Here is a 27915-nt window from a genome sequence, read left to right on the forward strand (position 1 = left end):
GCAGGTATTGTGTAGTTGGTGCAGGTATTGTGTAGTTGGTGCTTTTAATCAGTTTTCAGTTAAATTAATTCAGTCCAACTCTATAACAGTCACAACATGCCACCAAAATCAGTCTGTCCCTCTAAAATCTTTCAGAAATCGCAAAAGTGTATTGAATTGTATTGTTTGCTGAATATCGCAATATATATCGTATCATGAGCAGAATATCGTGTCGTGAGATTATTGTATCACTACAGCCCTAATAGCGATACAAATGTACATATTGATATCTGTTTCTGCCCTAAACCTAAGCTTCTCCAATAATTCCAACAATGATTTGACAATGAAAAACTAAAAAGAGGATACAAAGGGAGTTGTGCTTTTCACGAAATCGGACTGAGTGTAAGCTGCTTAGCAAAGATGAAACGTTTAAAGTCACTCTAAATAGTTAAACAAAAAATTTAGAACTAAAACTGCAAGAATGAAGTCATAAAATTACAAGAATAAAGTTCTATGATAATAAAGTTGAAATAATACAAGAATGAAGTCAAAACATTACAACTTCAGTTTCGTATTATTTTGTTTTTCTTCTCGTTTGACTTTATTCTGGTGATATTATGACTTTCTTCTCATATTTTGACTATTATCTAAATATTGTGACATTATTCTTATATAATTACAACTTTATTTTATTATCTTCCAACTTTATTCTCACAATAGTATGGCTTTATCTTCATAATTTTATTGCTTTATGCTCATGATTGTATCTTTTTATTTGTGATTTTTTTGTTAGTGTACTCCACCGAAGAGTATTAGGGCCATTTTTTTCTATATATACTGATAAACGTTCAAGCTAAACATGTTGAAGTTTGTTTTTGTAATATGACATATTGTGAAAGCCTTCAAGGGATATAAAAGCATTTCCAAGGCACCACCCAATCCCACTTTTGTTTGGACATAGAATGTTTTTAACACGTTGCTGAAAAACAATACTCTGTTTGGAGACGTGTGCAAATATGTGGTCTGAATCCAACAGGATATTTAACCAATTTTCTCAGAAGCCTATTTGACTTGTTTAGTTTCCTGATAAGGATCCCTTGCTTTTTTATTGTCTGTGTGTTGACATTCATTTTGTGAACGTGTCTTTCACATTTCCTGGTCAGAGAGTGTGTGGACATTTTATATAGACTTTTTTTTTTTAGGTTTACTTGAATGTTTTATTTAGCTGGTTGAAGTGTTCGAGATGGTTGTTAACATACAGAATAAAATAACATTTCATTTTGACTGGCCATCACTGAATTATAAAACAAAAGTGGTTTCCTAGCTTATAATGAGTATCTAATCAAACATGTAAAAAGAACTGGTTCAGAACTTGTTCAGGGTTTTGTTTGTGACCTAGCGTTGTCTACAGGCTCTGGAAAAACCAACCAATGTTCTGCTCAGTGGAAAACAAACTTTCTTTATGGAGTCAATGGAGTTCAGAGCTTTGTAGAGATAATAATTGATTTCTGGTGTGTGGCTGCTAACGTGTTGCTTGAAATTTAATAATAGTAAAGATGGCACGATAATTAATTCATTACGATGAGTAATTATTTCATTTTATTCAGTGATGCGACAGATTGGCGACCTGTCCAGGATGAACCCCGCCTCTCGCCCGGAACGTTAGCGGGAGAGCAGCAACCCTCCCTACCCCACTAAAGGGACAAGGGTGTACAGAAAATGGATGGATGGATTTTATTCAGTGACCAATAAAAATGAAATATCAATATTTCATTATGAACAACAACAACAAAAAAGCTACGTTTATTGACACGTTGAGTGCCGATCTCACTCTTGCGAATAGTCCTCGCGCGTTGTCAGCTTCTGGTTGTGTAACAAACTGATTTGTTTTTTTTTTAACTCCGCGTGGATCGCGAGCACCACCTACTGGACGATTTGGAAGCTCTTGCACAGCAGCTCTTGTATAATCCTTCTATGGAGGCACATTTTATGAGAATACGGCTCCAAAATATGCATTAACTATAAACGTCATATCGCTGTCTTGGCTCGCGCGCTCAACACGAACTTTAAAAAGCGCGACTGTAATTTAATGAGCAGGACTTCGCTTAAGTTAACTTATATTAGTAAACTTGTATATACATATATTTTGTGAGTGTGCATCTTTCATATTGTGTGGGCACATTTTGTATTGATGTGGAAGACTTGTGAATGTTTACATGGTTTAAGCTAGCAGTCTGAGTAGATAAATGCAAATTTGCTAGAGTTCACCAGTGATTTGTGCGTTTTATGTTTTTCCTACTTTTTCCCTTTCAGAAGCATGAGCATGGCTACAAAATAATGTATTGTTTTGATGGTGATATTTTGAATGACTTGTGGACCCTTCATGAGTTTACTTGTGCTAATAAAACCAACATAATAAATAGAAAAGAGCAAATACAGAGAAAGTTAATCAAATAAGGAAGGTTTGAGGAAGAGAAGAATTTATACTTGATTCTTCCTGCTTTTGTTTCCTAATAATGTTTTATTTAATTTTACTATCACTTTTTTTGGTTGTTGTTGCTTGTTTGCTTGTTTATTTCTACAAAATTATTCTTTCTTAGAAAAATGAGGGGATATTAGGCAGAGAAGCATCAGAATATCTTAGTTCTAAATTAGTACTTAAACCTTCATTTATTGATTTTTTCTTTTGTTAATTGATTGAATGGAAGACTGCTTTTGCTCAGTGCTAGGTCTTACAGTCATAATGCGGATCATCAATGCTCTGTGGTGGTTGTTGTGAGAATGGTTTGTGATGTAATTTACCTAATATCTATGGAAGGTCTTGGTTGTATTCTGCTGAATCACATCCTTCTGTTCTAAACATCTAGACATTTGCTATTTTCATAATTTGTTTCCAGAAACATTGAGCTGATATCCAGCTAATTTTGAGATATATTTACCAACTTGCTTGTTCAAGTACTGAGGTTGGAAAAAATAATGGGAAAATGATCAAACAATCCACACAGAGCTGCTCCTGAATCATTCATTTATATCAGAACATATCACAACAGTTATACAGTGAAACATGTAGTAACATTTAATAAATGTAATTGTTTGATCATAGATTTCTGAAAAAATGTGATACGTAACCTTGGATGTCAGGATTTTAGATAACATTTTAACCCGCATCAGATTATTGTTTTGATAAATTGATTGAAAGCCCAATTACTGAAAACAAAAAAGTGTTTTACTGGTTTACACAACTTTAAAATCAGGCTGAAGCAGACATTAGCCTTCTTAAACTGGGTCCCTGTTTTGACGAGTTCAAGTGATATAGATTTTAATATATAGCTGAGCACTTAGTCCTGATTCCACAAATGCAGTGAAATGGCCCCACACCATAATATGAAAATTGAAAGCCAGCATTGTATTATTTATGGAAATCCATAGATAATAAGAATAACTATTTCCCAAGCACTTAAAATTCTAAGCATTTGACAGTTGAAAATTGTGAATCTTGTAATAAAAGTTGTGTAAAAAGACCAGTGATTTAAAAGTTTAATGCAGCTGCAGGATTCAAAGGAAATAGTTCCTCAGGGTGAAGCCCGACACGACGTTGGCTAGGTTGGTCACTTTGGGAGGAGCAGGCATGGTGATGACACGCTTTAGATAGCAGAGACGGCTGTAAAACAAAACAAAGGGAGCAATTTTAGTTTAAAGCCCTTTAGCTGTCTATCAGGCCTTATTATACAACAATAATAATAATAAGACTGTCTATTATTAAACTTAGTGAAACTGTATTAATTTAATTTATTGCTTCTGTTTATACTGAAACAGATGCTGTCATAGAGACTTCATGAGGATATTATAATAATTGTCAAAACCATTCAGGACAGAAAAAGGATAGTTTAAAACATTATCACAATAAAATACAAATAATTAAGATAGATCTGTTTACTGAATTCTAGCTAACATTGAGTTTTGTTTAAATGTATGAGTGTTGTTGAACCTTGTGGTAACGAAGCTGTAGAACTGGCAGTTGGGGTCCGAGGTGCAGGCGTTCTCACATGACTCAGCGTCGTTCAGTGAAAAATAGCGAATGTCAGAGTATGGGAAATCCACTCCTTTATACATTGTAAGATGACCTGGTGAGAATGGATTCCTCTCTGGAACAGGAGGTTTGCAGAAATGGAATTTATTTTTTAAGCTAACTGGACCATCTGACAGAGACTGTGTGTTTTTTCTTCCAGAGTGACTTTTCGCTAAATGCTAAAGTTAGTTTTGCATCGTGTACATACCGTTACGCAGCGGACAGGATCGGGATGGCAGCCCAGATGTGATACCACTCCCATCTTTGGGGACCATTTGATTTGGATTGTTCTTCAGATAACATTTAAATTCGTTGCTAGGGAAACAAAAGATATGCGTTTCTCATTCTGTTAAAAAGGTCTCCAATATTTTCTCTTACTATCGTCTATTCTTTCTGTATGAAAGTAAAACCAACATTGTTCACCTGACAAAAGAGAAGTAAGTGCATTGTGGGTGAGCGGAGCACAAGACCTGACACAGTTCAGGAGAACCAGCTTGGTGAACCTCGAAGTCGTAACCAGGAAAGTTAATGTTTGGAAAAAGGGTGCTCTGGCACGCTGTAGGATACAAACAATACAGTTAAACAATACAGTTAGAATGCTGAAGGATGGCCTCCTGATATTATTTCTATCTTGTTAAAGAGGGTTTGATTACCTGTTTGATAGGATGGGATTATTTGTAATTCACGAGAAAATCCAGATATTCTGTCAGCAAGAGCTGTGACAGCTGGTGTTCTTGCTACTGACCAGCTGTATTTAAGGTGGCACTTGTATCTAAACACAAATAGGTCTGTCAGACTTGCAGAATGTCTACAGTCAATGCAGAAAATATTTTTTTAACTTCTGCTACGTTACCGGATATTTGTGTTGCTAAACTTCCCATTGATGAAAGTGAAGAACTGACAGAAAGGATCCTCAGTGCAGGCTTTCTGACACGCCTGGTAGTCTGCTGTGAATAAGGTTCTGTAATCCGCTCCGGTGAAGTCCACATCCTCATAAACTTTGGATAGTGACGGAGCTACCAGGAAGTAAACAGTGAAAAGTTTTACTGTTTAATTACCGATACATGTCAAATGTTATAAATAGCTGTGTGCTTACTCGGTAGTGGATTGCAGGACTTTAGAGAATAACCAGCAGTGGTGCCCTGCTTGGGATTCTGAGTGGTCGGACTTCCTGAGGAGGTGGACTTAAGGAAGCAGTGGTAGTGTCTGGTGAGAAGACAGGGAGTTTTCAGTTTGTTTATACCCAACACCACAGTCTACTTTTCAGTTGAAAAATTTCAAAAACAGACAAAAGTTCCATATTATTTTGTTTAGTTATTCATGACTTTGTCTTGTTGCCTCTTGGTGTAAAATAAGGGACCTTCTTTTGTTTTAAATGTAATTATAGAGCACTGCATTTTTTTTTTAATAAATTGTATTACATGCATACAGTTTAACCCAAAACAATTGATATTTTTGTTGGATTTAGATTTAATGTCATCTTTTAATTTCCTAAACGTATTCCTTCTACAGCTTTTCAGACTTCAGTAACTTTGAGCTCATCATCAAGTTAAAATCCTGATAATACCAGGAGAAACTTGTAAAACGTTAGTCAGGAGCTACGAGGACGACGAGGTTACATTAAGCTATTGAAGAACTTTACATTGATTTATGAGAAGGGCGTAAATTATTATTCATATGATTTTTTGTTTAAAAAAGTGAATAAAAACAGAGTAATATGCTTTAAAAAAAAACATGACGATCATGTTTAATTACACTTTTAGAAATACGTATCTCACAGTAGATAAAATGGAATAATTTGAAGTCTAAATCTGTCACAGATACAAACAAGTTTTTTTCAGCATTGAAACAAAGAAAACATGTTCATCTCTGTTGGTCGTTGTGTACCTGTTATCAACTCTGCAGTCAGGACCGATAAACGCCCAAAAGAGGCAAGACGCCTCCTGGGTGCAGAGGTGCTGACAGTGGTCAGCATCCGGAGAGAAAAGGATTTTGTTGTCTGAACCTGGAAAGTCCCAATCCCTCAGAAGTCCTGGGTTGCATCCTGAAAAAATATTAATATAGACCAGTGTTAATATTAGAGGAAATAATAACATCTGAAATTAATATGCAACTCTTACCAAAGCTGCAATCCCAGAAGTGTAGCAGAGCCACTAAAATGAAGAGAGTCTTCATCTCGTCAGTCGGTCAGCAAGGAATGTCTCTGTGGAAACAGCAGCAGACGATGATGGGTTTCTACAATGTCAAGAAGTGCCTGAGGAACACGACTGCAGGTCATGTATTTATATATTTGATGGGGGTGTGACTAGAGCTGGTGTTGTGGAAAGGCGTAGCTCTGGATCACGTGGTGTTAGTAGTGATTGTAGATCATCTGTGAGTAGGTGATAGGGGAAGTTTGCTGACTGCTTTAAGTTGAATGATTTTTTTTGATCACTGTTGATCACTGTTGTCGAGAAAAGTCGAGCTCATCCCATTTCCCCATGCTGGAGATTTTAGTTTAATAATAACAATGAATAAAGTTATCTTTAAAACTGATTAGTCAGGTGACATCACCTGATGTGTAACTGTAACTAAAGGTCACTGATGATGTGTTGGAGGTAGATGGTAGGTCAGGGGAAAAGAGGAACCGAAAGGAGAGCAGAGGTAACCAAGACATTAGGTCATTAGAACAGACATCATGTCTTCAAGATGGTGATGGATATGAGATCATCTGTCCAAGCAGTCAGTACGGAGGAAACAGGTGCAGAATTCAGACAGGGAACTGAAAGTGCAGCTCAGGAGAAATAAAGTTCATCTGTAGTCTGAGGCTAACTAAAGAACAGTTGACGTCAAGTAAAAACGTCCATGAGAAAAGAAAGTGTGTGGATGCCGAGAATATAAAAAGACACCACGCAGGAGGTTCGAGGTTCTTTGTTCCGCGGCGTTCGAGTCGAGCAAATGGAGAAGCAGAATCAACGGAGGGCTGCGTGATGATACCCCGGGACGACTGTTCGCTGCCCAAGAAAGGGACAAGATCCGTTTGCCCACAACCCGGGACTCTGATTCGACTGCGGCCCTGCACTCAACCCAAAGGATTACAACGATGCTACAGTGGACATGGGGAATAGACAAAGATCTTTTGTGGATAAAGAACTGAGTTTGTTGAGGATTCTCACCAGTTCAACTTTGGATTTATTCTGTAAGGATCCTGCCAAGACAATGACAGGACTCCATCCATGGACGTTAAAGTATCTGCTGCCAAAGATCGTCTCTGCATCTGGGTTTGAGTATTACTGCCTCCCCCCAAAGCCTCTATTTAGATTAAGACACAGTGTAGGGTTAGAAGTAGGAGTAATTTCTGATGATTCTTAAAAGTTTTAATTTCTTATATTTTTTATTAAAATGCTGTATGTCCTTTTCCCTTGCTAAAGCTTGCTAATAAAATTACTAAAGTCTAATTTGACGTTGTGGACAGTTAAATTAATTGGGTCATTTAGATTTAATTTCTCTGATCATTGTAAAATCAATGTTTGTGGTCCTAGTAACTTGGGGTGGCTTCGTACGTTCTTTAGTTCAGATAAATAATGTCCCTGGGACTTATTCCTAGTCGCTAAAAATTATCCAAGTCGGTTACCAAGTGCACGTTAATTATAGGGGAAGAGCTACCGTTAACAGATGTGGTTTATGAGTTCGGACATCGGCGGGGCTACTCCGATGTCTGGGTCATGAACTGAAGTGGGGCATAACGTCTGGATGAAGGTAGTTAGAACTTGGACGGATCATCCCCGTTCCCAGCTTAAATAAAAGTTCTCTAAATTCTTATCTTCGGTAATACCCGGGAATTAGAGTCTTTTCGGACCCGTGAGACGGAGAGCTGGTCAGTAGTCAGTCTGCTAGAGTTGGGAGGAGTTAAGGGCGTGGCTGAGTACTGAGAATTAACACTGTTTAAACCTGTGGATCCATGTTTATTGCTGCTTTTGGACACTTATGTCTGTTATCCACTGATGTTCTGCCTTCTTAATTGCAGCTTGGATTTAAGTTTTGATCACCTGGCGCATCAACAAATGATTCCACTATTCAGCTGCTTGGCGACTTTGTTTGACAGTCGCTAATAGCTGGTCTTTGACCAAAATACGGCTCTGACACCTGCTACCATGCCAGGTCACTCTGAACATTTTTACGACATATGAAAATACATGGCATACTGCAGAACATAGTTGCACCTTGTGTTGTTTCAAAGATTAAAATAAAGCACATCGCAGTACACAAGAGGAGAGTAATTGTGTTACATTGACAGGCACTTTCACTATTCAAACATTTTCATATTGGATGTCAAAGAAACCAGATATGTCTTATCAGTGTTTTATGAAATAGGTCTGTAGGCAACTTGGGGATAAGGACCTTGTCCAAGGGAAAATTGATATATGACAGGGAAGGAAGAAGGAATTGCCAGACGATTATTTTCCCAGTGACCCCCCAGTTGTGAAATTGTCTAACTACTTCATCAATTTGCAGTTACCCCTTAAAGACACCAAGTCTCATAAGCTTGTCAGAGATGGACACAGATATTTTATTTGTACAGCACATTTTGAGCAACAAGACAATTCAAAAATCTTCACAGAAGTGCTAGTTGTTAACCCACTCATGGTGAGATGGGGGTCAGTGAGACCCACAAGTTTTTTTTATTGTTTTTATTTTATTTTGATGTGCTTTATTTTAATTTTTGAAACAACACTATGTGTGGCTCAGTGGATTTCAGCATACAACTGTGATAGGAATCGTCAGCTATATTATAAGGAAATGAAAGTGTTTGGGAATGACAGCAAGTGGGAGGCCATGTAAACTGAGGTAGCGACGTCAGTGGATGTAGAACTTCTTAGAGTGAAGAGGTTGCTAACTTTCTGCAGAGTAAATCACTACACACTTCAAACTTTATGTTTAGGTCAAGAAAAGTGAACAGACAGCTTCATGGAATGGGTTTCCATGGTGGAGCAGCTGCGTCCAAGCCGTACATCACCAAGTGCAATGCAAGGTGTCAGAAGCAGTGGTGTAAAGTGGATATCTGCAGAAGTGGAGGCGAGTTCTCTGGAGTGACGAATCACGCTTCTCCATCTAGCAATCTGATGGACAAGTCTGGGTTTGGCGGTTGCCAGGAGAACGGTACTTGTCTGACTGCATTGTGCCAAGTGTGCAGTTTGGTGCACACTTGGCACCGTCCTAAGTGCACTGTTTACAGGGGGATCCAGTGGGTACTGTGGTGTGGGCTTGTTTATCAGGAGCTGGGCCTGGCCCCTTAGTTCCAGTGAAAGAAACTCTGAATAAAAAGACATTTTGGACAATTCCATGCTCCCATCTTTGTGGGAACAATTTGGATCTGGACCCTTCCTCTTCCAACACGGACAAAGGAAGGTCCATGAAGACATGGATGGGAGAATCTGGTGTGGATGAACTGGACTGGCCTGCACAGAGTCCTGACCTCAACCCAATGTAACACCTTTCAGATGAATTAGAGCGGAGACTAATTCATCACTATGTGACCTCACAAATTTGCTTCTGGAATAACGGTCAAAAATCCCCTTAAACACTCCTAAACCTTCTGAGAAGATTAACCTTCTCAGAAGAGTTGAAGCTGTTCTAGTTGCAAAGGGTGGACCGACGCCATATTGAACCCTATGGATTAGGAATGGGACATTACTTAAGCTCATATGTGAGTCAAGGCAGGGGAGCAAAATGGTAAACGTTGTTATCCCCAGAACCGCTATTTAACATCGTTCTTGTGAACTCACCTTCCAGCGTGTTTCGCCTTCACCACAAGTACACCTGTACTTTCATCTTCCCAAGCCGCATTTTCTATCGTATTGTTAGGAAATAATCTGCTAGGAGATTATTCCTGAAATTTAATATCACAGAAGTGAAACAAACCCACTAAAATGAGAAGAGTCTTCATCTTGTCAGCTGCTTTGTGAGGACACCAACAATAAATTGATTTGGGACTGATGCGCAAAGTTTATAGCTGCAGAAACAATAGACGTTCAAAATTGGGCTTGATTGATTTAGTTTTTTTCCTCAAATATATTAGATTTTTTTTACATTACGTAACAACTGCCTTTTTCCTGGAGTGATTATTAGATAAGGTGATTTAAAGTAGATTATAGATCATTTTAATTCCTTCGTTGTAGGTTTAAGGTGTGTCTTTTCAAATCAAGATAATGAAAGTACAAATACATAAAATAATTTTGACTACTGTTAAGAGAACAGACAGCAAATCTAGAGAAAAAGGAGGGAAACCTTTTAAATTTTACTCCAGTGACGTTAAAAGTTGTCATAAAGTTTTCAGACAAGGTAAAAAAATCACTGAACAAAAACTGTGTCGTAGGTTTTTGAAAAACTTCATGCAGTTAAAAATAATATCTAAAATATACATTAGAATGTCAGACAACCCTAAAGTGGACCTCACCGATTCTGTGTTTTGCTCAGAATTTATTTTGAGAATATTCAGTTTTTAAAAACTCAAACTGTAGAAATGTTGTTTATTTCTTCAACAGGATGTCACTTTATGGACTGTAAATTGATCTCTTTGTCAAATGTTGACAGTCTTGTTGGTTCTGGTGTCTGTTGTCATTCTCTTAACGCCACAGCAGGGCTTAGGTCACGCTACTTCACTGGTCAATAAGTGACCAGCGATTCTAAGGTCACTTATTGGTGTTTTGGTGAGGTGAACAGGTGCCAAGTCCCTCTGGAAAATGAAATCAACATCTCAACGGTGCTTGTCATCAGCGAAAATCATGTAAAGCAAATTTTGCATTATAAAAATTTTAAGTAAAAATGTGTATCTTAATGGTACAAACTGGTACAAACAACAGACAAACTGCAACACAGTCCCTGTTTTCTATCATTTTTATTTTGGTTTGGTTGCTTATTCAGTTCTTCTCCTTATCAGTGCTGAACTGGCAGCTTGCCCAGGCTGCAGCCTTTCTCCCACCCACTGAATGCTGGGATAGGCTACAAATTTGACCCATGCACAACCCCCTTCACCCCTAGCATCAGCTTATTATTATGTCATGTCATCCTGTTCAATTAAACAAGATCAGTCTGACCCATAACACAAGAGCAGGTCATGTAAGTTTTAGCATTTCTTAAAAGGTAAACCATATCGGTGGGTATATGATAAACTTAGTACATTTATCACCATTACAATCCAGGATTAGTTTTTTTTGTGTGAAATTTTGGAATATAGTTTCCATCTTTTTGCTTTAAAATGACTTTGTTTGACTTCTCAGAGTCATCCACTGAGAGTTGCAAAACTGCCCTTTGTCCCACCCGTGTTTAATAAATCTGTTACTTAACCATCTCTCGGATGAGAGCAGCCTCACTTTTTCTGTTTACCATCTGCAGAAGAAGATGGAGTCCTGTTTTGTGAGAGTTTTCCTGCTGCTGGTAGTCTGCCTTTCTCCAACTCAAGGTAATGTACACTTTTTGCACACGTATATTGCGTTCCCACGGATCCTCAGGCGTGAATTATTTTTACTAACTCCACTTTTTTTTTCTTTTGTACATACAATAATCTGTTTTCTCCACAATTTCCTCAGCATGTATTCAAGGTTTTCTGCTAAATGTGGATTTTCCCGGGTCAGACGTAGTAGATTTGTACTCTCCGTCCGTGGAGCATTGTCAAGAGCTTTGCACCCAGCACCCATCGTGCCTCTTCTTCAGCTACAATCGGCCTGAGAAGTCGTCAGGGTATGAGGGCAACGATGCCAACAAAAACACAAATGAAACATTTCACCAAGACACTGTGCACAATTTTATATTAAAATAGCTTGAAATGCATAAAAGAAAAGCGAAACAGGCTTTGGTAAGAAATATTTTTAACTTACTATTTCATTTTACCAGAGAGCTGGCAGGCAGAATATTCTCAATAAAACACTCAAGTACTAGAGAAAATTGTAATATATTTAAAAACATTTATTTTCTTCCTTTCTTTTCAGGAGTTTTCGATGCTACCTGAAATCAAGTTCTTCCGGACACCCACAGTCTCAGGTTTTACTGCTGGGCGTCACTTCAGGCTATTCTCTCAAAACCTGCAATCTGGAGCCGAGTAAGTTCGCTTAAATTTTACAATACTGTAGCTGTAAATCATTTGGTGTGGTATATATTTTTCCCATGTTAATGTGGTGATGAAAATTTATCGTAAAAATGCTTATTATTCTTTTTCTACAAAACAAAACTCCTGAGTGAACATAATCATAAAGCTGTGACTCTCTCTTACTTGTTCCCCCCCCCGCCCCCCACAAAACCCATGCGTATCTAGATTTCTCTAATGCTTGTTGACCATATTTCTGTCGCCATGGTTCCAGCGCTTTGTTTTTCTCAGGTTTTTGAGGATGTGGATTTCCACGGTGGGGATTACGAAACCTTTTTCACTGCAAACTTTGAGGAGTGTCAGAGGGTCTGCACGCTTGATCCCGTGTGTCAGTTCTTTACGTTTGTAACGGGGAACTTCTCATCTCCGGATGTCAGGTAAAATCTGAACTACCCAACAATATCAATGGTGTTGTTGTTGTTGTTTATTTGTTTGGTGTGTGTGAGATGTATTCCCATACCAAAGCCAAAGCCAGAATCAGAAGACGTGAGAGGTCTGGAAGGTTGGTATGACAACAGCAGATCTCTGGTAGTGATGTCCACATTAAGGAAATAATCAACCCATCATATCCTGAGTCTGGGTCCTCCCATGTTCCTCCAACTACAGAAGCTTTTGGTCACCTGGTACCTGCCTGCTGCTTTAGGAGTCACTAAGGACAACCAATCCCTAAAAGACTCAATCAGCTCAATGGCTTCCATAACCGCTGGTGCTTACCAACAGGTCCTCTGGTCCAAGACAGAACACCGCAGCTATGATGATACAACTACAAAATTGAACACAAACCTTGGCCCTAGGATGGCCTGGTACACTGCTGAACCACCTTGAAACTGTTTGCTTTCTTTTTGTGTGAATCCAGTGACAAGATCAGCTGTTCCTTTTAGAAAACTTTGTTGTTCCCTCTGTTCTAGGTACAAGTGCCACCTTAAATTCAGCTGGTTTGTGCCCAGACCGGCTGCTGTCGCGCTAAAGTCTGGAGTCATTTCTGGATTCTCCCAGAAACCACAACTCACTCAACACTTTGCCACTGGTACGCGGACGACTGGAGTGTCTCCGTGGCGAAGTAATGTACATCGACGTTTTTGCCTCCTTATCACCTTTATTCTGTGTTTTGCGCAGTTTGTCAGAGCCAACTTTTTTCAAATACCGACTTCAGAGGAAATGACTTCCTGGAATCGCAAGCCGTCTCTCCCGAACATTGTCAGTTCCTGTGCTCCGTACATCCACTATGTACCTACTTCTCGTTCAGCAGGTGGGGAGTATGAGACTGTCTAAGATATTTATAGATGGTGGTTTTGATTTGTTTTGATACTTCGATTACTTTAGAGAAACTTTAAAGGGAAATGCCTTATATTTTACAGTAACGACTTCAGGTGTTTCTTGAAGAACAATCCAAACAGCATGGTGGCCAAAACGAAAAGCAACTTCACATCAGGAATTTCATCTCACCTCTGTCAGATTGATGAAAGTACGTTCAACTAATTAACATGAAAGCCAGAACAGACACATTTTCACGAGCAACACAGTTTAAAACTCACCTGTCTTCATTTTTGCTGTATTTGTGGTCAGAATCTATGGAAGTTTTGCTTCCACAGAGACAAAAATTGTCGCATTAATCTCTCCTTGTCTTCAAATTGAATTGCTTTGTGAATAGAGCTACATAACTAAACTCTTCATCTGTATTGGTTTGATTTTAATAGCGTTTCATATTAGTGCTCCTTAAAGCCAGCCCAAGGCATAAGCAAACTAAGCTGCTGCTTAGAGCCCAGAAACCATAAGGGGCCTCCCATGAAAGCTTGACTTTTTACACAGATCATAGATCTAACATATTTATACAACTTCATTAAAAATGGGAATTTAATTAAATTTAATTTGACAATTTCAGCACTGAAAATTTGAAAGACATTAAATGGTTTAATAATTGTACTTAAGCTCAAAAGAAAATAGTGCAAGAGTATTTTGTAAAAGTGCAAATATAATAATCATCCTTGATTCTTGTTTTAGCATACTTGCCATCTGAAGCTACGAATTCAACCTCAGTTTGTCCACAACTATATTTTAGCAAATAATCAATTATCACAGATTGATTTTTAACTATTTCCATTCTAGGAAGCTGCTGTTTTTCTCAACATGTTCCTGAAGAAGTTCGCTGTCAAAATCTAACCATAAAAACTACTTTTGCTGACAGGCTGGGCCAAGCTGACCTACAGAGACATCGAGTTTCGTGGCTCGGACTTTCGCTCTGAGGTGGTGAACTTTGTGGACATCTGCCAGGAGAAGTGCACAGAGGACCCCAACTGTCAGTTCTACACCTACCACAACGGGAGCTTCTTCCACCCCGAACATCGGTACGGTGTCTGCAGTCATCAAATGTTCGTACTTGGCTACAGCAGCGATATATGAATTGTTGTTTTTTGTGTTGCAGGCACCGCTGCTATATGAAGCGAGTCGTCACCATGCCTACGCCTTCCCACATTAGGAGAGTGGACAATGTCATGTCTGGCTTCACCTTGAGGAACTGTAGAAGTTCATAAAAGTCTCAGGATTTTAAAAAAAAATCTAAAGCTCTGTTTGCATGTGACAGAATTCGTCTGTTAACTTCAAGCAAATATTTGCAGATTTTTTTTTCCCCTGTTTTTGTGTCTGCAAAAACAAAACAAAACAAAAAAAAAATTAAACTATCCAGCAGTGGTTTTGGTTTGATTTTGAAATATTATGGTCATTTTTTTTTCGTCTTACAGAAGAACATTCATCAAGCCAGGCATATTTTACAAATTGTTCTCTACATGACAGAGTGTTTCTGGGTCCTGAAAATACGCTGGAACAGTATTTTATTAGTGTAGAACCAAACAGCTGAAAGTTGAGGTTGTCATTCTACTTTTAAAATGTTTCTATAGTATTAAAAAAATCTAAATCTAGGTTGATATACATTAAATGCCTGAAGATATAACTGACTCATCTTCCAGGCCTTTAATCTGAGATCTTCACATGGCACAACATTTTGTGAATAGTAATTGAAAATGTCCACAAAAAAAAAAGGAATCCAGATCAATAAACAGAACATAAGCAACAGAAGAATCAACAGAAAGACACGAGGTCACACAGAGCAGCATCAATGGCAAACACGTTAATCAGCAACCCAAAATCACACAGATTTAAGAGTACAATGCGGTTATTGCTTTCCTGTAAAACTAACTGAGCACAGAGACGAGATCCCAAGTTAACTTTGAATTCCTCCTTTCATAAAACAGCACAGTTGCATGATGGGATGTGCTGAAGTGAACCAAAAGGCATGGAGGTTGTTATTCAGTAACCTCTTCTTCTTGTCTGGGATGGACCGTTGACCCATCGCCAGTCTGTCACCCATTGCCTGCAACAAAACCCAGCAGTGACATTTCAACATGTCCATTCAGATCAGATAACACAGGTCAATGTGACCAATATAAGACAGGACACTGTTTTGTTGGTTTTAGACTAACATAAATGAAGAGCTTCTCAGCACATTGTAATTATTAGACAAACGTTTTTAAAATTTGGACTTGGTTTCCGTTCTGCCTCATTGGCTGCACTAGTCAGACCATAAGGGAATGTTTCTGGTCTCTTGAATTGACAGGAAACCCAGCAAGGTTGTAAAAATGCCCTTAGACCTAGTATGCTAGGTAATGATGAAGAAATGTTCAGACAAGGTTGCTTATTTAAAATCGCCAAGGTAACAATATGGAAACTAAATATTTACAAATGCTGCATAACAAAGACATGAGGTAATAGGCACTTTTGTCAAATCTTCATTGTGGTAAGATCGTGGATGTTTCTCTTAAATCGATGAAAACTCAGCATTCTGTATGGCCGTATGGCTGTATTGGCTCAGCTGGTCAGAGTGTGATGCTAATAACGCCAAGGTCATGGGTTCAGTCCCCATACTGGCCAATTGCAATTTAAAATACTTCAGAAAATGAACACTTATAAAATTGTAAACTAGATTCTTATAACCATTTGATAATCAGCACTTTGTCAAAACTGTAATTGTAGAATGGGTATTCGGGTTTTATTCTACAGGAAAAACATTTGGACAGGTGTATGGTTTTGGAAATAAATGAATTCTTCTAAAAGCTGGAAACTACTGGAAATCACAAGTCTTTGGAAAATCAACTCTTATAACGATCGTTTTAACAAAATGGGATCTTTTAAAAATGTGCAAACATTTTACACATATTATATAGGAAGCATTTTCATTATTACAATTTGATAGTCAGAACTCTGGTCAAGTCTAATTTGCAGAAAAATAAGAAAATCCTGGTCAGGACATGGTGCCAATACTGCCATGATCTACAGAAAATGGTGTCTTTTAAAAAGGTGAAATCAAAATATTTACAAATAATCCATAACCGGCATACTGATTACTGATCAAATCTTATTTACAGTAATTTTTGTGATCCATCTCCTGCAGAAAGTAGAAATGTCACATTCAGTGATGCAACTCATTTTGTTGCACCTCATAAGGTTCTATATTTTTTCATTTCTATATGTATGCAGTTGGTGTTATTCTATCTTTAGAGAAAACGTTATGGCTACTTAACTGATCTACCAAATTGCACCAATAGCCCAATGATGACTTATCTGGAATGTTATAGAAGAACTCAGAACTTTATCTCAATAATTTTAATGAGTCTATGCTCCATTTCAGCAGTTCAGAAAAAAAAATCATCATGCAACAATCGGAGGACTTGCTGCAACATCATGATTTTGTGGTCACATTATATTGGGGAGTGAAAAGTGGCCAACTCATGGAAGAAATAATCACAGGACTCGTATCTTGCCAATCAGGAGGAGATTTATTTAGCACATCAACAAATTCAAGTTACAACAGAACTTCCAAGATCTCACAAAATGCATGAAATCTCCCAACTTTTAATGGTTATAAAACTTTTATAGGGCGTAACACCCATTGGTGTGTATTTGGAAATTTCAGCCAGTGGTGTCCTTTCCTTTGATTTGTGCAGTTGTTTTGGCTCAATTTATAATGATTGGATAGTTCTGGTAAGACGACCGGAACATAACTATTCTACAAAAGTTGCTAATCTCGATGTAATCTTGTTGAAAGTGTGCCAAGAAATCAAAACAAAACCTTTAGCCAAATATATATATATATATATATATATATATATATATATATATATATATATATATATATATATATATATATATATATCTTTGTCTGAAGGTAACAGAAAATGTCCATCAAAAGAGAATAAAAGTTTATTTCTGAAAGCTTTCTGTCTGTTAAGCAAGTGATGTTCTGCAGTCCCTCAGGCTGAAGCCAGACACAACACTGGCTTGTTTGTTAACAATGGGAGGAGCTGGCATGGTGATGACCCTCTTCAGATAGCAGCGACGCCTGCAGCAGTGACAACAGGAAATATCGGTTCAGCGACAAAGTGGCAACATCAGTAAATTTCTACCTGAATTTCAATAATAATGGATAATGGATAATGGATAAGGAATAATGTACCATGCTGCACGGTCAGAGAAGTTTTCATCGACATAGGTGTAGAACTGGCAGTTGGGGTCCTCGTCACATTTCAACTGACAGAGCTCTGCCGTATCCATCAGCTCGAATCGAATGTCGGAGCCACGGAAATCCACACCTTCATAGCTCTGCTTGACCCACGCTGGTAGGAAAGACATATTTGGTCAAATCTCTGCTGTTAAAATAACATACGAGTCTACAATGGGCACAGTTAAGGTAGCATTAATAATTAAAGCAGCTAAATTTGACATAAGTCAAAGACCTCTAACGTTTATTTCCACTTTGGACTTTGCTTCAATACATCTCTGAGAGCAGAAAGTGGGCTATGTTTAGTGTTTGTGTTGACTGATGGTGCGTACTGTCGTCAAGCTGACAGAAGTGTGCCGGTATGCCTGATGTGATTCCGTCTTTTGGTTTAACTGTCAAGTTGTTGAGGTTGTTCTTCAAATAGCATTCAAAGTCATCACTGAGGAATCACAAAGATTTAAAAAGGTTTTAAATGTGCTACGTCTTAGTTGATCGACCAATCAGAACAGCTATGATAAAGGGATCATTTGCTACCTGCTGAAGGAGAAGTAAGTGCACTTTGGATGAGCCGAACACAGGACTTGACAGTGCTCAACGGAAACAGACTTCTGATGCTCAAGGTTGCTTCCCGGGATGTCAGTGTTTGGAAAAAAACTGGTTCTGACATGCTGCAAATGGCACAAAACAAAACAAAAATCAACACCATGAAAATCACAATAAAAGACCAGCGTTTTAGCTCTTGATATTTGTTTACGTGTGTCAAGTTCTTGAGTCTGTTGGGTTTTTTGGGCAAATCCGGATGTGACTCCAGCCTTTTTTTCCACAATAGGAGTCCTCGGGACACTCCAGCTAAACTTAAGGTAGCACTTGAATCTAGAAGCAAAGAAAACAGACATTTAAATGGCAGAGAAAAGATGTTCAGAGGCCCTGCTGTGTGATTTCTTGTGTAGAAAAGGTTATAAGATTTTAAGTAATCATCAGAAACTTATTAACACAAAAACTAATGCTTAGCACAAGCAACGCAGAGCAGCATATTGAGAGACTCATTGTCTTCCGTGGACATGAAAACATGTGGAAGTGGGTCATGTGGGTCATGTGGGTCATGGCGCCGCAAGTATCTCTAAACACAAGCAGTTCCAGTAAGTTGAAGAAAGTACAGCTTTGAGTTGTTTTTTTTTTTTTTTTTCAGATTAATTCAGCAGTTGACCACTCTGATGAAATTATCAAGATTATGTAGTACTTTCTTCTTTCAAATGTTAACTAAAACACTGAAGTTTGCGCCCCCCTACTTACCTCATTAATTCTCCTTAGTGATGACTTTTAGTGCTTTTGTGGATTTTTGCTTGTTTTGGTATTTAGCTACACAAAACTTGCTAGGTCATTCCCATTGTAATTAAATCATTGCAATATGGCAGAAAATGTTTACCACTAATCTATATTAGATTGTTTAAGGAATATTCTACACATAGAACACATTAGAAGCAGTTTGCTACTACAACTAATTGCAAGTTAGTTTAACAAATTTAGTAAAAACCCAAGTAAATTTCTTTTGTGTGGCATGTTCGACATCATCAATTTCTACTTATTTCAGATTCTGCTTGTCTTCAAATTTGTCTCTCTGATTGGTTCAGAATTACTACTTATCTCCTGCAGGTAGTGGCCAGTTAGCTTTGTTTACAACATTTCAACTGAACTTGACTTTAGAAATGTTAAACTAATGTTGAGCCCACATTTTTCAAATAATCCACATCAAGGTATGAGCATCAGTCACTGCCCTTCATTTTCAACTGTAGCACGCCCTCTAGTGGTTGAGATTATATTAACAAGTCTCATACATGTCACACTTAACTTATTGGGCAAAAACATTTGAAGTTCAATGTTGTATCTTTATTTATCAATTTTCTTACTGCTTCAGTCAGGTTGCAACAGCACAACAGATTTTTCATAGTTAACCTTGCTGAGTGTTTTCTTTCACATCACTTTATTTCTACTGAAGATCTTGCACTCTGCACCAAGAGCTTTAATGAGAAGATAATTAACTTTTACCTGATGTTATGGATGGGGTGGTCCTCTTTCATAAAAGCGAAGAACTGACACCCAGGATCCTGTGTGCAGACCCTCTGACACTCCTGAATGTCAGGCGTGAACAAGGTTCTGTAGTCTGCGCCAAAAAAGTCCACGTTCTGGAAGACCTGCGAAAAACAAGGTCCTGGCAGAAACCAGAGAATATTAAAGAAACCATGGATAGCATAGACAAGCCTACGGTGAAGTTTTCTCCTAATTTTGGTTAAAATCTTAATAAAATGTTGCTGTGCTTTTGTTTTTTGTTGTTTGTTTTTTTTCTCTGAGCATTAAATAATTATTTGTAATTCTTAGAGTGTGAGCCTACTTGGTTCTGGATTGCAGGTCTTGAGAGAAAAGCCAGATGTGACGCCCAAAAGAGGAGTTTGGGAAGATGGCTGCCCAGAGGGGGTGGATTTGAGGTAGCAGTAAAAGTGCCTGAAGGGGCCGGGGGTATAGTAGCATTATCATTGTTAATCATCATCAACTGTATTAAAGACACAAATATATTGAAAATAAAATACAACACAAATAAAAACAAAATCATCAACTTTATTAAAAACACAAGAATATACATTTTTTTAATGCAAATAAATAATTTTTAAAAAGGTACTAATAACAAATGTAAGCCACTGATTTACAAAAAGGCCTAAACCACCAGTGGCTCAACATTCTGGATTTAAACATTAACTATCTTAAATATTAGTAATATTTAAATACTTTAACCCAGGTGCAGATAAAACAGGCAAGTATTTGTACAATAAAAGAGTTAAGTCCTTTTTTTCTAATATCTTTAAATACAAATTATATTTTTTCATCTAAATTTCATATTTTTTTTAAATTCCACTCATTATATTATTTTAGGCTGCACAGTGGTGCAGTTGGTAGAGCTGTTGCCCTGCAACAAGAAGGTTCTGGGTTCAATTCCTGTCCCTGGCCTTTCTGCATGGAGTTTGCATGTTCTCTCTGTGCATGTGTGGGTTTTCTCCCACAGTCCAAAAACATGACTGTCAGGTTAATTGGCCTCTCCAAATTGCCCCTAAGTGTGAGTGTGTGTGCATGGTTGTGTGTCTCTGTGTTGCCCTGCAACAGACTGGCAACCTGTCCAGGGTGTACCCCACCTCTCGCCCAGAACAATAGCTGGAGATAGGCACCAACAACCCTCCTGACCCCACTAAGGGACAAGGGTGTAAAGAAAATGGATGGATATTATTTTATATGTTAGCTATGTTAATGCAATTAAGTATGTATTTTTGCCTTTTTTTTTCTTCTCTGGGGCAATTCTCAGAAATTCTTCCTCTGTTAAACTATTATTGTAGTAAGTGTGTGTCCTACCTGTTGTCACTGGTCCAGTCAGGCCTGATGAAGGTGAAGAAGAGGCAGGCAGGGTGCTGAGTGCACAGCTGCTGACAGTGCTCCACGCTAGGAGAGTAGAGAAACGTTATGTCTGATCCGGGAAAATCCACGTTCTCCAGAAGTCCATTAGGGCATGCTGAAGGAAAAGGAGTCAAAAGTTTACATATGATAAATAAACGGTATAGACATTCTGGAATAAGTCATTTAAGTGTGCTACCTTTACTGAAGGAAAAGCTGCTGGCCAGCAGAAGGCCCACCAGAATCAAAGAACTTTCCATCTTCATCTGCTGAAACAGTGCTTAGCTTTCTGCTTTTTAAAGAACTGGTTCGGCAAATACAAAGACGTCAAAGGACAAGTTACCTCACATTCTGTTTACACAGTCGGATTGTGTCACATTTCAGACAACTGAGTGTTTTCCTGTTTCAAGGTCCACTGTTCAGCATGCAGAAAAAAATGCAGTATCCGAGGCCATGGCCAGGGTAGAGTGCCTTCTCCGGGTTGGGGGGTGTCGTCCTGCCCCAAGTGGAGGAGTTTAAGTATCTCGGGATCTTGTTCACAAATGAGGGAAGAAGGGAGCGGGAGATCGACAGGCGGATTCGGGCAGCGTCTGCAGTGAAGCGAGCGCTGTACTGGTCTGTCGTCGTGAAAAGAGAGCTGAGCTAAAAAGCAAAGCTCTCGATTTACTGGTCAATCTACATTCCTACCCTCATCTATGGTCATTAGTTTTGGGTCATGACCGAAAGAACGAGATCTCGGATACAAGGGGCCGAAATGGGTTTTGTCCGTAGGGTGGCTGGGCTCTCCCTTAGAGATAGGTTGAGAAGCTCGGTCATCCAGGAGGGACTCAGAGTAGAGCCTCTGCTCCTCCACGTCGAGAGGAGCCAGTTGAGGTGGCTCGGGCATCTGGTCAGGATGCCTCCTGGACACCTCCCTTGTGAGGTGTTCCGGGCACGTCCCACTGGGAGGAGGCCCTGGGGAAGACTCAGGACATGCTGGAGGGACTATGTCTCTTGGCTGGCCTGGGAACGCCTTGAGGTTCCCCCGGAGGAGCTGGAAGAAGTGACTTCCAGCTCCTCCGAAGTCTGGGCCTCGGAGGAGAAGTCTGGACCTCCCTTCTGAAGCAGCTGCCCCCGCGACCCGACCCCGGATAAGTGGAAGATGGATGGATGGATGGATGGATGGATGGATGGATGGATGGATGGATGGATGGATGGATGGATGGATGGATGGATGGATAGAATACAATAAATTACTTTACAATTATGCACTACAGCAGCATTAAAGTCCACATAGATTATAACACTTTTTAAGTGATCTATTGATGCTAAGATGCAGCTTTACTACTATTTATGTTGGAATAGAACTGAAATACATCACAAACGTTTGCTTCATTCCAGAGAAAAACATTTCAGTTTTTAGAACAGGCAAAGTTACTTTCTTAATTGCCTTTCTTAATTGTTACTTTCTTTCTTAATTGAAGAAGAGAAGAAAGGTTATGAATCATAAATAAAACTGAAAGACTGATCCCAGTCAACGTTGTTTTGCACTTTCTGCAGGTTTTACTATACTTTTAAATCCATAAATCCAGAACTTTATTAATAATAATATATCTTCCATCCTTCAGGCTCTTAAATTGCTCGTCTTTGTAACAATACCACTGGATTCTTTTTGGTCATTTACATTCTGAATTTGTATTTTTATTAAGAGCCAACATTTTTGTGTGCCTTTAAACTATGTCTTTCATAATGAAACGTTAAAAAAATTAAAAAAATATATTTTAAAAAGTAGATGATTAATATGGAGCTTTTCGTGACATCCTTCTCTCCAACGCTACTTTCTCTGCAACAGACCAGTGTGTCCTGCTCAGTGGTTCTTGAATCAGTGCCTTGAGAAAACCGTCAACCTGAATAGAAATTCCTCCCTCAGGGTTACAATGTTTGTTGTTGGGTTCAGCTGTTATGTAATGATAAGCTTGTTAGCGGGAAATGGAGCACTTAATATTAGCTTTTCATATTGGATATTGGCATTGGCCAAGTTACAAGGTCACATCTTCTTGTATCCAACATTGCCATGTTGCAACCTCAAACTGATATTTTTTACCATAGATTCTCTCCTAAACTGTTACATAATAATCAGATAATTTTCTGGAAATAGAGCAAGGTCCCCTGTAAATGATTCACTTTTTTATGTTGCCATTGATGGAGGAATACGGTCTTATCTTCTGGTGGCAATCCTGCGTAGCGTGACGATGTTAGCTCATTTGCTGATTTCATTGTCAGCCACCGTTTCTCTGCTTTAGACAGAATCAATCTAGTCCAATTAAAACTTGTGTTAAAAACAAAACAACAAAAACAAGCATTTTCCTTGGATTAATGAGTTACAGGGGATTTCAAACAGTACAAACCACAGTAACAAAGTAAAACAATAATAAATCAGTAAAACAATAACAAATCATTCTCACTTGAAACATAGCTTATCTACAGCTTACAGGATTGCTTGACAGAATTTGATTTAGAGCTGGACTCTTCCTAGGCCTTTCCAAATCTTCAATCTTCTTCATGCAAAGTCATTATTTTGCTTATTTGAAAGCATACTCGCAGTATCCTCGCCGTGAGACTAGAAATAATGACACAACTCTCTTGTCTTTCTATAACTGGGGGCTTTCAATTAACATCTCTTAGTATTATGTGTTTTCCATGCACAAAGTGCCATTTTATAGCACAATCAAGTAGCTATGTTAAATTCAGTTGTCATAAAAGAAATACTACATGTATCAAATGTGACTTAAAAGAAAACTTACTTTGTAATTTACCACCTTGAAATTGGGCCTGTGTCACTTTACCAACTCCTAATCTTTCTGAAACTCCGCCTTCAGGAAGTCATCACATCATGGCTCCTCTGTTAACACTTTAACGTTTTTTACTAGCATTTCACTGAGAAGTAACTCCTATAATGAGCAGTTCCACCAGGTGTTTGCTAATTGCTGCAGGCTAGTCTGAAGGAGCGGCGTGGGGGAGTCGAGGGTAGGAGCTGCTCTTCCTATTCCAAAAACTGGCAATAAATGGATATATCTCATTTATAAATTGACCTGGAGAAAAAGCTAATGCAAGTGTCACAATCAGAATGATAAAATGGAGACAGATGAATTTCAGTTCTATTTATTTTGTTGGTCACAGCACCAAACACACATCTTTATAGGAAATTACGCACAAATGGTATCAGGTAAGCACCTAACAGTGAAAGCAAAGGGTTTGTCTGTTTTCTTTTTAACATGTAAACCTCTACAGTAGTGCAGCAGAAGATGTAGCTTCATAGTAAACACAAAAGAAACATTGTGTCCAGCTTAAAGGTTCTTCAATGCATCCATTCCTGGAGTGTCCTTCCAGTTGGGAGGCCAGGTGTTCTTGACGCTGGGTCTGTCCTTCACAGTGTTGTGGTAAGCTGCCAGTTTAGGGAAGTGCTCCTCATTCAGGCTGCAGGTAAATTAAAAAGAAAAAGGATTTAATGTCACCATTTCCTTCCGCTCCTTTTTCTTTCATTTATTTTGAAGCGATTTGGAATGATTTTGCCCGCTTACCCAAAGCGGAAGAGAAAAGCGATCACTGGGAAGACGATGACATCGGCCAGAGAAAAGCTCTTTCCTGCAAGGTAAGGACCCGTTGCCTAGAAGAACACAAAGCAACATGTTTTTAATTGTATACCTTTACATCACTTATATCTTGACAGTCAAGACATGAGGACTAACACCGCAGCCAGTGCTGGTCTGTGTGTCTTGATATATGTAACCCAATCACAGGTAGGTGGAAACAACCAGTCAGAGCAGTTTTTTAGTAAAAACAAGGAGGCGTGTCAGGAGTAGTTGTGTTCTTTTAAGAGTCCCGAGACTAGCAATGACAGAGAGTCAAATAAAAAGTCCACAGAATATCTCGTTCTTTTTTGCATATGAGTTTCTAATAAGGCATTCCAGTCTTAACCTTACCAAAAGAAAAAAAAAAATGCAGGACGTATTGCTTACCTGCATGTACCCCTCCCAGAGTTTGATCTCGTCCTTCAGTTGCCCGGCGAACCTCTGCTTGGCAGAGTCGTGCCTCTCTCCCTCGGGGACGAAGCGGTCGTAGAAGAGGGATTGTCCTGATGGGAGAAAAAACACGCAATCAGCAAGAGCGACTTCCTGGTGTGGCAAACATCAACCCCCATGATTGCTGCCATTTCCTTCTGTGCAACATAGATCGGGATCGGTCAGGAGTGTCACGGAAGGAGACGAGGAAAAGGGGCAAAGGCGTGCCGTGCACCTCCTTGTCACTTGTCTGTTGTTTCCTTGCCCTGCAACCCTGTGAAATGGGGTCAAACATCTTGTGGCTTCATCTGTGCACGCCAGCTATCATGTGATCCTCTGTGGGATTAACATTATGATTCTGACGTGACCTCATTTGCTCAAACAAGGTGTGTGTTTTGTTTTGAACAAGTCGGGTTCTCATGAGAAAAGAGGGAACATCTGATGTAACGCCACTCCCTCCTGAGGAGGCCCACTGAAGACGTGACAACTCTCAGTGGTTTTAAGGTTGCAGGCACGGTGCTTGACGTTGCCAGGTGTAACTTGGTGCAAAAGTCCCACAAGGTGGATCTCAGGGTGTCAGAGTAATGTAGTTATCCTTATCCTTAAATGTGCGATAAAAGTGAAATACTTTGAATTCCTTGAGCATCAAAGCGAGCTTACTTATTTTGTCGAAGAGCGATAGGCCCTCAAACATGCGCTGGTACATCAGTGCAAGTTCGGCTTTGTTTTCGGGGGTCAGCTTGTTTCCTTGGCCCTTGAACTGCTCCTGTTGTCGGAGACACAAGGAGAAAAAAAAGCATAAGTTATGAGCAACAAGTTATGAAGGAGGCTCTGGTTTCAGCTCCCTCTGTGGTGTAGGGTGTCTCTTTGTCTGCAAGATACCGCTGAATGCAACGGGGAAAAGCGTCCCTCCCCCTTCTTCCCTCTTGTTAACTCTTTGGAGGCATATGGCTGCATAAAACTTTAACTAGGTTCTCACCTCCAGGTATATGCAAGCGCCGTAGGACTCGTTCAGGGTGATGTTTCCGTGTTTGAAGGCAGGAAGCTTCAAGACAGAGAGCATAATGTTTAAAATCAGAGAACTTTCTGCAGACCAGCACTCTACGTATTAGTGAGTGCATCAAAAAAAAAGTTTTTATTACAATTTCTGTGTCGCAGAATTGAATGACAAGAACCTACCTGACCCCTGGGATTGATGGCGAGCACGTCCTTCCCCTTGTGCTCCCCCTTCTCAAAGGACAGCTGTTTGCTGTTGTAGCCCTGCAGGCCCTTCTCCTCCAGGGCGATCATGACCCTCCAGCAGGGAGGAGAGCCGGGGCCCCACAGCAGAGTCATGTCCTTGGCCATTGTTTCAGGGTGAGAGGTCGTTTCCCAGCAGCGAGATGAGAGAGAGAGCGTGAGGAGTGAGTCTGGAAGTCTCCCCACGCCCGTTTTATAACAGCCTCCAGCCTTCCACGACCGGATTGGTGGACCTGAGTCCCATCCCATGTTTGTGATATCACCAAAGATAAGTGACTCGAGGAAGTTAAGATAGCCAACAATACGTTTAAACACATTGAACTGCTTTACTTTGCGACCCTAGAGAACAGGGTGTTGCAGCCAAAGTCCATTTTCATTTCATTTTTACTATGTCTGGGAATGTGGGTTATTGCTCCAGTTGATTGTACCGAGGTTGCTTCCGATGGAATGCAAGGAGGAGGGGAATGCTCTTGGTTTGAGCTGCAGATCTTTATTTCCTCTGATTAAACTTTATGAAAAAAAAAAAAAAGATTTAAAAGCAAAAGATCAACAAGTGAAATTGCATGCATGGACTGTATGCTGACAAAAAACTTGCAGAAATAATAATGGCTGGATTTTATTTTTTATGTTTTTCTCCCAGGGTGCAGTTGGTTTTCCTGCTGCAGGAGTGTATCCTCCTGAAACAAGACCGGACTACTTACTAGACTTTTGAAAACTCATTGTGACTCAGCACTTTTCATTCACTCCTGCACAAACCAAATAGAAAGAACCCAGCCTGGGCCACAACCACATTCCTTCTGTGTGCTACAGCGATAAAACAAAGCAGTTACATTTTATCATGTAAAATTGTTGTGACAGTCTGCATACTGGGGTAAAATGAAACACGTTTTTAGTAGTAGAGATTATGTGGCGTAAAAAAGTTAAAAGATAGTGAATAAAATTAGCAGAAACCCAAACAATTTCTAAAACTTTTACAACAAAATGAGTTAAATTCTAATTCGTTGTCACAGAGCGAATCTGGTTTTTACTCCGGTGTTCAAAAGTAAGGTTGAGTTTGTGTTTAGAGATTAACACATTGTCAAAATGGTGGGAAAGAAAGGGGGTGGGGGGAGTCACTTTTGTTTCTTTTCTGTACCAGTGAAAAGTAAATGTTTTCCCTGCAGTTAAACTGCAGAGAGAGGTTGGCAAATATTTGATTTAAAGTTTGGGTCTTTAAGTCTGTTTTGTGCTCAAACGTTGAGATTCTACTTGAGCTCGAGTTCATTTTCATATTTAATACTTAATGCTTATTTCTGTCATGTACGTACTTCAGATCCATATCTCACAGTGAAAATAATCTACATGCTTCTAAGTTTGACTACAGCTTCAGCATTATTGCTGAGCTTGCAAAAACGTAAATCATTTTCCCAACACAGAAACTTCCTCTACTGTCTGTCTAACATTTAATACCCTCCAAAAACTCCTTTTGGTGGACCCGACT

The 27915-nt window shown here is 39.1% G+C and overlaps 3 protein-coding genes and 1 pseudogene across 3 annotated transcripts; 1 reads left to right on the forward strand and 3 right to left on the reverse strand.

Moving 5' to 3' along the window:
- Positions 1–2987: 2987 nt before the first annotated feature.
- Positions 2988–6325, reverse strand: LOC106958370 (coagulation factor XI-like). The gene is made up of 9 exons (XM_015050232.1): positions 6169–6325; positions 5936–6092; positions 5145–5254; positions 4902–5064; positions 4702–4820; positions 4472–4604; positions 4257–4363; positions 3968–4124; positions 2988–3640 (listed from the first exon to the last, which is right to left on the reverse strand). Exons 1-9 carry the CDS (start codon positions 6221–6223, stop codon positions 3535–3537), a joined length of 1107 nt encoding a protein of 368 aa, XP_014905718.1. The 5' UTR covers positions 6224–6325; the 3' UTR covers positions 2988–3534.
- A 5039-nt stretch (positions 6326–11364) lies between these two features.
- LOC106958355 (plasma kallikrein-like) lies at positions 11365–14824 on the forward strand. Its single transcript, XM_015050213.1, has 9 exons — positions 11365–11489; positions 11617–11767; positions 12016–12125; positions 12385–12547; positions 13079–13197; positions 13287–13419; positions 13529–13635; positions 14356–14515; positions 14593–14824. Exons 1-9 carry the CDS (start codon positions 11429–11431, stop codon positions 14699–14701), a joined length of 1113 nt encoding a protein of 370 aa, XP_014905699.1. The 5' UTR covers positions 11365–11428; the 3' UTR covers positions 14702–14824.
- A 2553-nt stretch (positions 14825–17377) lies between these two features.
- On the reverse strand, positions 17378–21466 carry LOC106958351 (plasma kallikrein-like). The gene is made up of 9 exons (XM_015050207.1): positions 21356–21466; positions 21118–21274; positions 20111–20220; positions 19768–19930; positions 18447–18594; positions 18256–18389; positions 18054–18160; positions 17677–17836; positions 17378–17562 (listed from the first exon to the last, which is right to left on the reverse strand). Exons 1-9 carry the CDS (start codon positions 21420–21422, stop codon positions 17448–17450), a joined length of 1161 nt encoding a protein of 386 aa, XP_014905693.1. The 5' UTR covers positions 21423–21466; the 3' UTR covers positions 17378–17447.
- A 2815-nt stretch (positions 21467–24281) lies between these two features.
- On the reverse strand, positions 24282–26767 carry LOC106958356 (glutathione S-transferase A-like; annotated as a pseudogene).
- Positions 26768–27915: the final 1148 nt, after the last annotated feature.

The sequence above is a fragment of the Poecilia latipinna genome, unplaced genomic scaffold, assembly GCF_001443285.1.
Source record: "Poecilia latipinna isolate Pla-1442-1.1 unplaced genomic scaffold, P_latipinna-1.0 Scaffold980, whole genome shotgun sequence".
Taxonomy (NCBI): Eukaryota; Metazoa; Chordata; class Actinopteri; order Cyprinodontiformes; family Poeciliidae; genus Poecilia; species Poecilia latipinna.